This window comes from Battus philenor, unplaced genomic scaffold (assembly GCF_028537555.1).
Source record: "Battus philenor isolate CCGP_79_NKW_IND1 unplaced genomic scaffold, ilBatPhil1.0.hap1 SCAF_10, whole genome shotgun sequence".
NCBI lineage: Eukaryota > Metazoa > Arthropoda > Insecta > Lepidoptera > Papilionidae > Battus > Battus philenor.
The window spans coordinates 13515176-13529675 of NW_027181662.1; the positions used below are offsets into that span (position 1 = coordinate 13515176).

Consider the following 14500-nt stretch of genomic DNA (forward strand, 5'->3'; position numbering starts at 1 on the left):
ATAATCAATTTTAATACATAATAATACGAAATTTTAAAATGCTTTTTGTTACATCAATAAATTCACTAACTTTTGGATAAGGTGTACCATACATTAATTGACAGCAAATGAGCTGATACAACCGAAGTTGCTGTTCCGCGCCTTAGGAAGGAGGTGAGGTAAGGGCGGAGGAAAAAAAGAGCGTAAGTGGACTGACAGAGTGCGTCGGATGACATCTCCCCCATGTCTCGCTTGGCAGACACCTAAGGCGCGGTACAGCGGTTTTGGTAGCATTGTAGAAAGATATCGTTTCATGAACATCGCAGTTTCCAATGCGCTAAGCCGAAACATCAAAATGTATTAAACAAAATTCATTAACATTATTAAACTGTCCAAAAGTATATATACAGATATAGAAAAATCTTACATTATCTATATTTCACCATTGATTACGAATAAAGACATTAAAATTAGATATTTTGATTCTGAGAATAATCAACGAAGAATTTTTTTTTCATCGAATTACCTGCCAGATGTCATCGCCCGGTGTTCTTACAGGGTCCGTAGTAATAGGTAGGGGTCTGGTTTAGCCGAGGCCGTGGTCCTCGAAGAAACCTTGCGGGGTCTCCTCCTGCAACAAGGAACAACACTGAGCCAGTGCCGTTCGTGATCGCTGTTAGACCGAGCTATCGCTTTTCGGCAATTCCTTCCAGAATAACCTAAAACATTGTTTCCCGCCAAATTTGCTCACGGCTGACATCTTGAAAATTCAAGTCATAATTTACATAGTTTTTTTTTAAACTTCATTAATACGTAATGTTTCAATGTTACTAATGAGAAGTATACCAGAAGAACCCAAATTGGAAATTAGAACTTAATTGAACTCCACATATAACGGTATTTTTAATAACCTACGGAGGTTCCCCGTGATCACACATCTGAGTAAAGCCTGTAATATACTAAAACTGATTTTCGTTGTAAAGTAATTTATTCCGAAACTATATTATCACTTATAAACCCTTCACAGTATTAGAATTGTTATCATTTGTTTAATGAACTTATTAAATTCAATATAAAATACTTTAGATACATTACATTGTGTATTGGAATACTGTAAACCATTGTAAACAAAAACTTACTAATTTTATAAAGTGCAGAGAAAGGTGTAACACCCAAATTATTATATTTTGTGTAACAATTTATATATATACCAAATCACCATAACCCTTACACTATTATATTATTAAGGTAACTTAACATTATATAAAAACTCAATATTCAAATCAATATTTTATCTAAAATTATTTTTTATCTATATATATATAGATATTGCCACGTCACACAAAAAAACTTCCATAGAATGGGCAGCTTTCATTGCGTACCATCATACCACACTGCGATCGCCAACACTTTTATCAATCAGGTTGTTTATGGTATATCCCCCTATAGGGTGGACCGAGGCTTTGCAGTGGGCGTCTATGGGCTAAAACAGCGAACGATGACAAAACAAAATGGACTATATTCGGAATACCTAGCGCAAAAATTGTTGTTGTTTCATTCTTACAAGCAAATATGGTTTTCCGTCTCACTCACACATTCGCAATCCTCGCAACTTCATTTATGTAGATATATAAATACCATTTTAATAAGTATACAATTACATCTATGCAATAATTTTATCATAGTAATAATATATACATATAATACATAAGGCATTTCCACCTATGTTTTGAATTATCACGATATAAAAAGCTTAGACTTTAAATATAAGAACATTCATTTCGTTGAGAAGAAATCACTTATAAGTGGGTCTCATGAAATCCACTCTGAAGGGATGACAAAGGCACTTTCGTTAAATATTCATATTTTCAAACGACAGCTTTTATATATATGAAACAGAGCCAGAATATACTCTTTTTAAGTTATAAATTATCAATAATAAATTCTATGAAATAACATCCACAAAGGTAGCAATGGCCGCAGGAGGTCAGGAAACAGCTAGTAATAATGTAAAATTGTTTTTAAAAAATGTGAAGTGAACTAAAATTTCGAAACATTATTTTTAGCACAAAAGTGCTTTCCACAACAAGCTAACACTTCAATTTAAGTTAAATATTAATCCAAACAACTTAACACTTATGTATACAAGGATTCATAAATTTATAATTATTAGACAAAAATAATAAGATCTGTTATCAAAATCCAATATTAAATTTATTCAAAAATGGAAAAAGACACTCTTAGAGAGGACAATGCATCAGTCATGCGCATAAATTCAAATTTAAAACAAATATCAAACTTTAGTAAACCGTTACAAACCTAGTGTTGAATTTTATACAAATTCTTATACAATATGTCTGCTTATACATTATAAGTTATATATTAAAGTCATGATTTATCAATGTAGAATGTTCTAGACCATTTACGTGTATTTAAAATACATTATCAATGATTTTATGCTTCGTAAAGTGGCAAGGAATTATGTTCAAATACTGATAAATTCGATTTAAGATAAATAAACCTAACAAAATTATAAAATATTCAAATATCAATAAATTATAAAATAAAATTCTAATGAATCAACAGTAATAAATATAAATAATTCGTTCACAAATTTTTAAAAATTGTTCTTAATGAAAAAAAATAATAAAAAAATATTAGGTACTTTTCTGCAAGCCGATCATAGGTGTCGCTAGCTGTGTACCAAACGAACCAAATAAATTTATATATAGAACTGTTTTTTTTTTTTGGCATTGAACAATTGTGTTTGTTTATAAATCCTAATAGAATGATTTTAATTGCAAGTTGCACACACTCCACCAATATACCTATCTCATGAAAAAAAGAGACATCATGCAATGCATCTCTTTCAGGTGTAGCTAAAGCTTTTTCATCTATTTTTACAAAAACGAGAACATGTGGCTCTTTATAAACAATTGCCAAAAAAAGTATTTAAAAAAAATCATAGTATCACTCGACGATGTTTTACTGGCGCCCGGCTAACAGAAAAGTACTAAAATCTGGTATCACCATTAAATTACCAGCACCTAACGCCGCTTTGGTATTGTTACCAATAAAAAAAAATCCTAACATAAAACCTTTTCGAAGCAATGTCATAAAAAAACTAGACTCGAGTAAAAAATATAAAAAAAACATGGCCATTATTTATTTGATACATTTCACTATCAAATGAGTATTCTCGACATTTAGAGGAATACTAAGACCAGAACAGGACAACCATATTTCAAGGCCATCCCGACAGAGAGACAAATATCCAAGTCAATACTTACGTTATAAAAATATGTAGATTTAGTGTTACTACAATACAAAAATGTTTCAAGTGGTAATTGCTGTTTTTGCAATTCAACATCTAGAGTGTTAGACACCAAATGCAACAGTATATGTACTCGATTTGCATTATACTGTGTCCTATAAATCAACGTTTGCAACATTGAGCGCTAAAGTTGTGTGTAGTAATATAAAAAAATGTAAATAGTTTATTTTCCAATATGAATTTTTGCTATTTAAAGACGGTTACTAATTTTAATATCAAAGTGAAAAAATTAAAAAGTATAGATTGTAGTAGTAGAAAGAATACCACAGGATAAAAATTCATTTACTTTTTTTAATGGCAATAATTTTAATTTACTCGACGTTGATTTATGGGACAGGCTATATAAAAAGGATTGCAACCACTTTGTCACTCGTTTGATTAAAGTCACTTGTGAATATTTAAAAAAACCCAGTTCTCATCGCATCCCCGCAGAGCTTGGACTCGTGGAGTCATCTTCAGAGAGCTGGGCGGTGGCTCAGAGGAGTCCCACGTCACGGAGTGCAGCGTCCACCGTCTCGTCCTATTGTATCACACGCCACAAAACATATTTGTGAAAGCATTTGGCGCCGGACTTCATCAGCGTTTGCATTATTAAAATTCATTCTCAAATGTGTTTGAATTATCAAATTAGTTTCATAATTACTTGTTTAACTTTAAATTGAGTTATAATTTATTGTAGTTAAATGTCAAATTAGTGTATTTGTAAATTTAAAAAAGTGTTGATATTAGATATAAACTTTAGGATAAAACTCAGTTCCCGATAAACCGTAGCAAGATTAAGAGCAATAGAATTGATTAGTTAAGCAAAAATTTCAAAAAGTTAAGTTAGATGTTTCAAATATCTTGCCACGCTAGCAATGGTTAGGAGCGGATACATGCAAGAAAACAGAATTTTAGTTATAAACCAATATATTTCAACAACCCATTACAGTAAATGCACGCACATACAGCAGACATAACATAGGTAGGACACCGATATACTCAAAGCATGAAACATTGCCAGTGATGAAATTATTAGTCATAATAGATAGACTAGTCAATTACTTATGTAGTATGTAATGACAATATTCGCTACAGAAATAAATCTTTATTTAGAATTAGTATATTTTCATTTTGTTTTTGAAAATATTATTTATCACATAATATGTATTCTACTTTAAAATATAGCTTTAACAATAATGAGATTTATTTCTAAATTAAAAGAGATATAGGATCTTATATGAACTTGACATTAAATTATAAATCTAAGTTGTGAGAAATCGGGAATGTTTCATCATGCATCGCTGATTACACTGCCTAGATAATAATAAATAAGATAATGGAATCTTATCAAAGTTCCAGTTTAAAACAACCAACATTTCAAAATATTGTATTAACCTACAATGGCTAGGTAAAACGGTGTCCACAATACAGATTCAACTTTCAAAAGCTACATGAATAAAAAGCTGTATACGTATATCTAACAACATTACGCCTAAAACTAAACAGATAAAATATTAAGTACAGTTTAAAAATTATTTCAGATTTCACTTACTGATTGTTCAATGTATTTCAAATCATTGTTCCGTATCTACTTTAGTGCGGGAGTTGTGTGAGGTTTGATGGATTATGAATAGATATACATATGATAGCGTATATTCAATGTGCAAATATATGTTCGTGCGCATGCGAATTTTAAACCAGGCCAAAACAAATTAAACATTCACTTATAAGGCATTTATAAACGCTTGAATATAACTGTTTCTAGATGATATTTTGATTAATGTTACACTGTGCCATCTTTGTATAGATTGTATTCTAATGAAAAATAAATAGATTTTAAAACAAAATTATATAAATTCCTTCATCTAATCATTGCAACACTATAAAAATATGATATATATAGTCCAAGACCCAAAAGACCCTGAGTGCAATATCTTCATTATTTATTAAAAGTTGGAAATTTCTCAATGTATACTCCCAACATAGGTATATACATTGGCTAACTATAAACTTTAGTTCATGGTGGATTTCGTAATGGGTACCAAAAGTCTTACTATTAGTTGAAACTATCAAAACTGTCTGACTAATGAAAGAATTCCTTCTAGTAGTTTTAATTATTAATATTTCTTGGCATTTTGACAATATATATTAAGAAATATGGACTATATTTTGATATTATTGGCACTCTAATAATAAACAAAATAGCCTTTCATATATGACATCTAGTTATTTTGTAAAGCTTATTGTTGTGAACATGGTGAGTAGTATGAAAACCTTTATTTTTCTCTATAGTACAATTTTAAATTTGTTTCACTGTTTTTATGTAAATTGTAATTAGATGTGAACTTAAAATTTATTATATGTATGTACCTGAGTGCACATATACATAATAAAGTTTCACCTTTTTTACATTCTTTAACCCTACCAAACCTAACCAAATAAAGGATTTTATGAAGTAAATATTATTGTAGTGTTCAGGTTTATGGTTGATTGAATTGTATGGAATTTGGTTTGTTGGCTCATTTACACGGTTGAAATTATAACAAACACATTAAAAAAATATCGAAATTTATTTAAAAAGAAAAACTGTTGAGTTTATTGATAGTTCTTCTCTACAGATTTATGTTCCGAGCCGGTGATGCTTGCTACTTATAATATTGAAATAATTGATAATTCAAAAATGCAAGTAAATGCCTGCTTGAATATAGATATATTGAATTTAAAATAAGATATTATTTACTTGTAAATTTTGATCTTGTGATAAAATAATAAAATGTGCCTTTTTTGTAAAAATTATAATCAAGTATCTGAATAATATAGTCAAGTATATAAGTATATATAGCCAACTATATAAATGCAATTATTGTTTAGGGACTTTGGTAGGTGCCAAGTGATAAACCTATCTACCAGTGTTGGAAGCAAGCACTGATAAAATAATGAAATCTGGCTCCCAGGCTCATGGACTATAAATGATTAAAACATGAACTAAGTTTGTTTTCATGATGACTACTTGCTAAAAAAAGTAGTTTTTATATCAAATCTAATTTTAAGCTATTGAATGATATATTTTTGATCACTATTTTAAGATTTTTGTCTATGTATTGCATAAATATATATATGCTACAATGCGGTTCACGATTAAAAGCAGGAGTGAATAGCTCAGCATTTATGAATACCATGATCAGTGTTATTACTACTATACGGAATTATTCCTTGTCCCCATCAGTGCAACAATCCATCGTTCAGGTCCTGACCGTCACCAGCATGCATATCACAATAAAAACACAGGGTATAAGTTAGCAAAGTGCAGTGCATGAGGGGTAGTATATATGTACACCCAACTCTTTTTTACACGATTTTGAATTAATTTCGTTAGTAACAATAGATACTTTTTACAACCTTCTTGTTCTAGCACAAATCATGTTCTTAATTCTACTTGGAACTGAATATTATGAATTATATTAGGAACTTGGGAAACCGATAAAATAGACAAAAATAATGGACTTTACACTTATTCTCTGTTGATGTAGTTAGACCGAGGGCTTTTAGCTTCAACAGAGCTGAGTTCATGGAGAAGAAGAGTCCGTGAAATTGAAGAGACTTTATCACAACAAAAAATGAACAGAGACCATTAACGAACAAAATTCCCAACAGTTGTGCCCTAATACTGGACATATTGAGGAAAGCATTTTTGGTCCAGCCTTTTATAAATATGTATGTTATCAAGTATTGGTCAATAGTTGCAAAATTTATTTTTATACAAAATTTAAAATTGTTAATATATATTTTATACCTATGAATTAAATAAAAGGAAAGTACACTAATTTAATTTTTTAAGAAGAGTTGTTTTTGTTTCATAAATACTTATGTAATATGGATTTTAGACTTGTTCTTCTAATACATTTTATTTATACAATTTTTTTGCATGCTTTTCTAAGAATCGTGCCTACCATGTAAAAAAGAGTCGGGTGTATATATGTATATATATATATAGCATCATTTAAATGTAAGTTTGTTCATGTGTTATACAGACTACAGTAGTTTTCTCAAGTCATACTGGGTAAGACGTTGTGTAAGTGTTTATAAGGAGCTATGTTACTGAGATTTTTAGATAGTTTTATTTTATTTACTACATTAAATTTAAAATTTCTAAATATATCTTTTGATATAACATTATAATAGTACACTTCATAAATTCATATTAAGCTCTAGTTTAAGAGATTACAAAGAGATTGATATGTGCTTTAAACATTAAACACAGTATTTTAAAGGCAGTGCACACTACTAAAAGATTTATAGTGACAACACTTTCTATAATATCCAAAGGCACTACCGAGGCCTCTTTCCTATCATAATGGTCCGCATAATATATATTTTTTAAATAGTCACACACAGAGAATACATTTTTTACTTGAATTACTTGACTAGATGTAATAATAAATTTACTAATCACTGGCCTTTGGAAAGAATCTATTTTCTTACACAGAATTGCTTATAAATGCATTTTCTACATGAACACAATGTTTATTGACTTTTCGACACCTAATATAAGTATTTTAAAATAATTAGATCATATGATATAACACATGTTTGTCTATATCTACCCTAAATATGAAAATCGTAAAAAAATTATATCCTTCCAACAAAATATTTGGAAATACTAGGTTGCCTTTAGTTTTGATTATATTTTAATATCCCACTCAAGAATAAGGCATTAAACATATGTTGATAAGGACCAAGCCTGGTTAAAATTATTTATAACATACATGCATAGCAAATATATAATAATTATGGCAAATAACATGTACTTGTAACCAAAGGACCTTTAGAAGGTCCTCATAGCACAAGGTACAACATATAAATGACACTGCATCTTTACACAAGTTCATTGTCTTGGCTACTGACCTCTTGGAGCAGGTCTTGCGCTGCGATCGCCTTAAGTACATTTTTCTTGCTTGTCTCTTGCAATTCACCGCCCAGGACCAGTTCATCCAAAATGAAGTATGCCTTTTCAAAATTGAAGATTATGTCCAGTTCGCACACCTGAAGATATGAATAAAAGGTTTAATATGTATATATATATTTGTAGATATTTAAGTACTAAAAGTAAAATTGTTTTCACACAGGAGGTGTTACCCATTTGCAACTGAAATGGCATAGTGCCCATGCTGGCTATAAGATTCAACAGGACAGGAACACACAGTTTCCTTCTGATATCTCAAATCCAAAATTGAGACTAGTAGAATGGTTTATGGTGTATTACAGATTGCCATGTTGCAGAAATGAGAAACGAAAAATTACATTGGAATGTTATGTCTACTGTTAATGCTCATGGCTTGAACCATTTACATTTTTCTCTCAATTCACTGCACTTTCGACATTATTATATCATTATACAACTATAACGTTAAATGTTTTCTATGGTAGTTGTAGGCCAGCAATTTAACAACATATGAATCATTAAATTCTAAGATTTTTCATAAATTATAAAAACTAAATGTAAAACTCACACTGCCAAAATATTTGTCCAGTAGCTCCACATATCTGTGGATGAGTTCCAGAGTAAGCAGCTCATTGTCTTCTTGTTCCATTGCACAACAGAAATAAAGTGATGCATATCTGAAACATAGTTTATTCATATAATATAAAATCCATAACATTAATAATGATAGAGGTGAGCCAGGTAGGTTAAAAATTCTATAAATAATACACACCTTTTATATACAACTTTTACATCCTTCCATTCAAGGAACGAGCACATCTTTGGTTTCCGAGCTAGCACCGTAGTGATCAGCTCACGAGTTATTTTCTTCTTTAGCTTGTCTGGATGCGCCACATACCATTTTTGAAGACGAAGTTTGCCTTGTCGACTGAACAGTAGCATAAATTGCATCTAAAACATTATTAAAAAGGAATAAAAGCTAAGGTGTTATAATATTGTATGGAAAAGTAATATTACATTTTCAATATAATTTCGAGGTTGCATGAGGGAAGTTATTGTAATAATATGTCCGCTAGAGAGAGATAATATGTTGACACTTATTCTTTTCGTTATACTCTGTATCAATGGAAAATCTTTGAATACGCTACTGTATGTTATTTCTTACCAAAATACAAGTTATTTTCTATGACTTATCTCGGATGTAATAAAGAAATACAATAAAGTTGCGGAGAGTTATAAGTCACGAAATCGAACCATCATAAGTAATTAGTAACTTTCGTATATCTAAAGATTACTCACCATTTTCGTTTAGATTATGCACTCTAATGCAAGCAAAGCACAAATATACAGTATTAAATATCTATACTACAAAAATATTATCAATTACTAATACATCCTTTAATTTATTAAAGTTGAGATGCTATGTAACATGACATGACAGTGCCACAAATTTTGCAGTTGAACACCATTTTAGTGATGCGCATCGTTGGCGATTATCGATTGAATATCGGTATCGTGCTAAAATCGATTATACCTTTTTGATAAGACATTATACCAAAAACGTTTAATGTAAATGTATGTTAATAATGCCACATTAAAATATTAACGACGCTGAAAATGGAATAAATAAAAAAACCGTAAATATTACAAAATCGCTTTTTCTGACATTCTAAAGCATTATTTGTAATTGTGATCTATGAAAAAATTTGTCAAATGATATTTTTTTACTAACATTCCATCAGCCTTTCCGCTGTTATGTTCTAAATTGATATATACGAGCGAAACTTAAACGTCCTTTAATTAATAATCGCAAGTGGCATTAAGCTGGCCACTTACTGTGCAAAATAGATAGTCGCTGGTATGTTAAGATTTAAAAGTGGACTGTCAAAGCGCAAAGTAGAATGTCCACATAGAAGGCGTACAGACGAATTTGTTAACGTCATCGTCGTTCTATCTAGTCTTAATGAAAATTCATCAGAGATAGATAGTGGACTATGTACGGCTGAAATGATGAAGATGATTATAGATAATAAAAAAAGGAAAATAAGTGTAGTTATTCAATTTATACGGTTTTAATAAATAATACAATCATATTTTTAAACAACTAATGGTATAATATACCTTTTAATATACAAGTGTACAAAATTTTCTATTATAATAATTTTACAATTATTTAATACAAAAATGTTTTTAATCAATAAATACATTTTATTTTCTAGAGCTACTGGCAAATTCAGGACTAAATGGAGTGGCGTTGAATCGAAAATTGTTACTGTGGTGTGCTACTGCGTCTCCATTCTGAAACAAAGAGTGATTAGGATTATACGATTTTTTTGAGGAAAAATTTTTTATTCAACGTTGTTTAGACTTTTTTTGTTCGGACGACAGAGTTAAAAAAAGTGTAATTGAAATTTTTTATGGGCAAAGTTAAAGAAATTAATATCACAGTCTGCATTAATGATTGCCAAGAAATAAAATACTAATTTTTTTTTTGAAAAGTCCCGATTTATTTGTTGCCGGGCTTTCCTATGTACTCATTAAAATTGCTGTTTTACATACAGTGCTAAAGATTAAATAATCAATCACCCTTTGGAATTATTGCAAAAATACTCAGTCACAGATAAAATTAAAATTACTGTCAAAAATATTCCAAGTAGAAAGGAAAACATTCAAACATATACTTAGCTTATATTGATCAACTAGTGCGATAAATTGGATTTTATGATAGTAACTTTGACCAATTATTACAGCCGCATAGCGAACAAAACAGATGCTGGGGCCTTAAGGTTTCGGGGTCTAGATCACGGACTGGTGAGCGCACCGTTCGGCTTCCGGTTACATGGTGACTTTTTTTAGGTCTCTGGAACACTCTGTATGTTGGCTGCTACCTAACGGTCCTATTGGAAATGAATAGGCCATAGATGTCCTATGGCTGAATTAATGATGAACAATTACAGTGTATTATACAAATATATTTATTTCCACTAACCGCATCGTCATTGACATCTTCCGGAAGGGAGTTGGAGTCAGCCGGCGGGAAGTAGTCCTGCCTGAATTGCGGCAAGTCCTCTATTCCTATTAAGTCCGAGTCGTCCGAATCACCGCTGGAATAATATTAATGTTTCAGACAATTTGTACATACCAATTATCCTAAAAATAATTTCTTCTCTATTATATTTAGGAACGATTGTATAAAATGTTGGAGATGACGAAATTTTTAACGTCTTCGCGATTATAATGTTAACGTGAATAATACGCGATGATATTAAATTAGTCTATTGTAAAAATTTTTAAAATTAATAACTAGATAATTCAACAAGGAGGAAATATTATTTGAATTGTTAGTTATTTGAAACACTTTTTTTAGAAACGATTATACCTTAATAGATATTGTCAATATAATTATTTTTAAATATATTCGCTAAAAATTGGACTCCCTATTTAGACGTATAGTCATACAACCGGTAAAGAAATCGATTTCATGCATTTCATCATTCGATATTTGCGAAAATACAAACAATGAGCGAAAAAAGCGTCAATTTTTGTTGTTAACTAGTAGAAATTATTGCAATTGAAAGGGAACCCGTGTACCCAACAAATTATTTCATTTATTAAATACAACATTATATATCTTCAAGTGAAAAATAAAAACGCGGTTGAGGAAAGGATTTTCAGTCTGACATTTCCTATAGTTATGGACACGCTATAGAAACCAAACTACCATTTTTTAAAACCAGATTTAAATTTAAGAATACATCAAGTTTTAATAGTGTTTTATTGGTGAAACGACAAATATTTATAAAGAATCTGCAATTTTAATGCATTTTCTAATCACTACCTGATGGCGTCGAAGTCTGGCGCTTTAATAGCTTCGTTCCAAATGGGATTGGAACCTTCAACAGCGTGTTTGTTGGTCCCAGGTGCCGTCAGACCTGCGCGGTTTAGACCAGACTCCTGTGATCCATATTTTGTCATCGACAGGGCTTCCAATCGTCGTTGTAACCTGAAACATAAAGAGAGTATTTACGAAATATCAGGATTTTAAATTCTGCTGAAGTAGTATTCAAAGATTAATAATATTCTGTAAATTCTTATACGTCTTTAAATCGGCTATAACCAATACTTTGATACTGGAAGAACAAGCTTCAAATTTAAAATTTATGACCATTTTGCATGAATGTTTTATTTCCATATTGATCAAAGAAATTAAATCCCCACGAAGAAAACCACGAAGAAAGAAAGAATAATATCAGAATAATGGCTACTAGCCATTATTCTGATATTATTTTCACTTTTCATAATTAATTAAATTATCTCATTTTAAAGAGACGTAACATCTCAGAAATACTTTGATTCAGCACATGTCGTTGGGAGAGGGGCTGTGTGCGTTACTCGGGCCTGGCAACCCACGTATGGGGTTGTAGAAGTATTTTCTTGCAATGAATTGGCGTTTATTCCACCGACCACATCTCTTTCTATCTAACGAAATTTTACACGTTCCTATAAATACTAGATTAGATTTTGAAGCCCATTCCAATTAGCTGATGTTCTCTCTTGACATACCTAAATCGTTCTAAAAGGTTTTCGCGAAATAAAACTACAGAAACTCGAAATTAAGATTAACCGTGATCGCTGTTCTTGTCTAGTTGAATGAGTAAAATTTTTTTGGTTCAAAACTAAGTTATTATTAAAAAAAGCCTTTGTTAGAAGTACTCACGCGCGACTTCTCAGCACGAAGGTGACAAGAAGGACGATGCATATTAGAGCGAGCAGAGCGGAGAGTGCCGCCAGCGCGTAAACCGTGTTGCGACTGGAGTCCAGGGCTAGTGCTGGACTGTCTCCCGTCACCAGGTCGCGCAGCACCAACAGCTCCACGTTTAAGGTAGTCTGGATTGAACGGAGAAGCGCTGTGTCGCTACGTATTCTAAAACATGGATTAATTTTTGTTACCTGTTTGTATCTCTCCACTATTCTGGATGAACTATTAGAAAATGAAATCCGTTAATTAATAACCGATTTAAATCAACACTGCTTGCAGTATCTGCTTTTATGATTCCTCAATATTTAAAATATTGAAATATAATAATTAAATGTGTATATATATATATATATATATATATATATATATCCGCCCTGCCATTTACAGGTATAATTTTATAAATTCCATTCTTAGTCAATTTTAACAAGCCAAAAATAATACTCTGGCCAAGTGAATCCTGTGAATCCTATTTACGGGTGGAATTTCGTAAAATTCGTTTTTATCTGACATAGATTTTAGAAAGGAATTTTCGAACAGAATTCGAAGTCTCTAATGCATAAAACTCGTAAGATATTGGGAGACATACAGGTGGAAATCAAATATATAGACGAGTTTATGTTTTTCATCATTTTATGTTACAATTATATTTGTGTTCCATATAAAAGAACGGAACATTCTAGTATCTAAAAAGGCTTATGATGATGGTAATAATAACATCCACAATCGGTTTATAATAAAGCATCATCTATAGGAATTACTCCTACAATGATGTTAAGTTCACACTTTTAGTAATCAAGCGAAAAACAAGGGTTAGTATTTTTATTAATTTATATTATATAATATATATATATATTTTAATTAACCAGAGCGAATAGCTCAATAACGACCAATAGGATAACCTTTAATTTTATTTAAAGCGCCAAAAAGTTTTTATGGAGAAAAAAAAAGAAAAAAATCAGAAGAAAATTGTGATGATAATTTTTCTTTTCCCGTACAAACCACATGTGCTTTAGGATGTTTTCAAACAAAATATGATACTGGACATATGATTCCCACAGATATTGCCACTAGGAACTGTCGTGAGCAATCTACATCCATCGTCTTCAGATGACTTTAACAGTTGCCTGTCCACCATGGCTCCCGTTATTATGGACCTCTTGTACCCCTAACTGATTGATTGGTTGGACTTTTATTTTCATTTCATTAATTTTTTCACAAATTATTTTATTTTTGCGCTCTTCTTCCACGCATCTCAAAATCTTTCATTCCTTTCCTTGCTTTCTACATTTCGTTTTTCTTACCCTTCCATTCCATTTTCCCTCTTTTCAAATACCTTTCATCCATGACCTGGTTCCTTAGTTTTTACAATTTTCATTTTTATTTTAATTTACTTCATTTAAGCCTGTCCAACTTTAGGGTGGACATTCTATGCTGCGCTTGCAGATCAATGGTCAATTTGAAAATCTTAGGACCCTAGCGGCTGTCTGTTCTGCGTGCTATTTAA

General features: G+C 31.0%; 2 protein-coding genes across 3 annotated transcripts in view; both read right to left on the reverse strand.

Moving 5' to 3' along the window:
- Positions 1 to 9678, reverse strand: AP-1sigma (AP-1 complex subunit sigma-2). Of its 2 annotated transcripts, none has more exons than XM_068767712.1 (5): positions 9537 to 9678; positions 9010 to 9188; positions 8806 to 8914; positions 8201 to 8338; positions 1 to 610 (listed from the first exon to the last, which is right to left on the reverse strand). In XM_068767712.1, the coding sequence occupies exons 1-5, from the start codon at positions 9537 to 9539 to the stop codon at positions 566 to 568; spliced, it is 474 nt and encodes a 157-aa protein (XP_068623813.1). In that variant the 5' UTR covers positions 9540 to 9678; the 3' UTR covers positions 1 to 565. The 2 variants fall into 2 exon arrangements, with proteins under 2 accessions (XP_068623813.1, XP_068623805.1); XM_068767704.1 differs by lacking the exon at positions 1 to 610 and adding an exon at positions 3508 to 3833.
- A 635-nt stretch (positions 9679 to 10313) lies between these two features.
- LOC137927507 (cadherin-AgCad1-like) overlaps positions 10314 to 14500 on the reverse strand; it is a 36944-nt gene continuing 32757 nt past the window's right edge. The window contains exons 31-34 of the mRNA XM_068771314.1: positions 12955 to 13161; positions 12076 to 12240; positions 11227 to 11341; positions 10314 to 10535 (exon numbers count right to left, since the gene is read on the reverse strand). Of these exons, the coding sequence (XP_068627415.1) occupies positions 10446 to 10535; positions 11227 to 11341; positions 12076 to 12240; positions 12955 to 13161 (577 nt within the window). The 3' untranslated portion in view covers positions 10314 to 10445. The remainder of the gene's footprint in view (positions 10536 to 11226; positions 11342 to 12075; positions 12241 to 12954; positions 13162 to 14500) is intronic.

What these genes read in the sequence shown, in the direction of transcription:
- AP-1sigma (XM_068767712.1), bottom strand. An exon ending in GTAAAAGTTGTATATAAAAG is followed by an intron (nt 8,915 to 9,009) that starts GTGTGTATTATT and finishes ACTATGTTTCAG; the next exon opens with ATATGCATCACTTTATTTCT. An exon ending in TGGACAAATATTTTGGCAGT is followed by an intron (nt 8,339 to 8,805) that starts GTGAGTTTTACA and finishes TCATATCTTCAG; the next exon opens with GTGTGCGAACTGGACATAAT.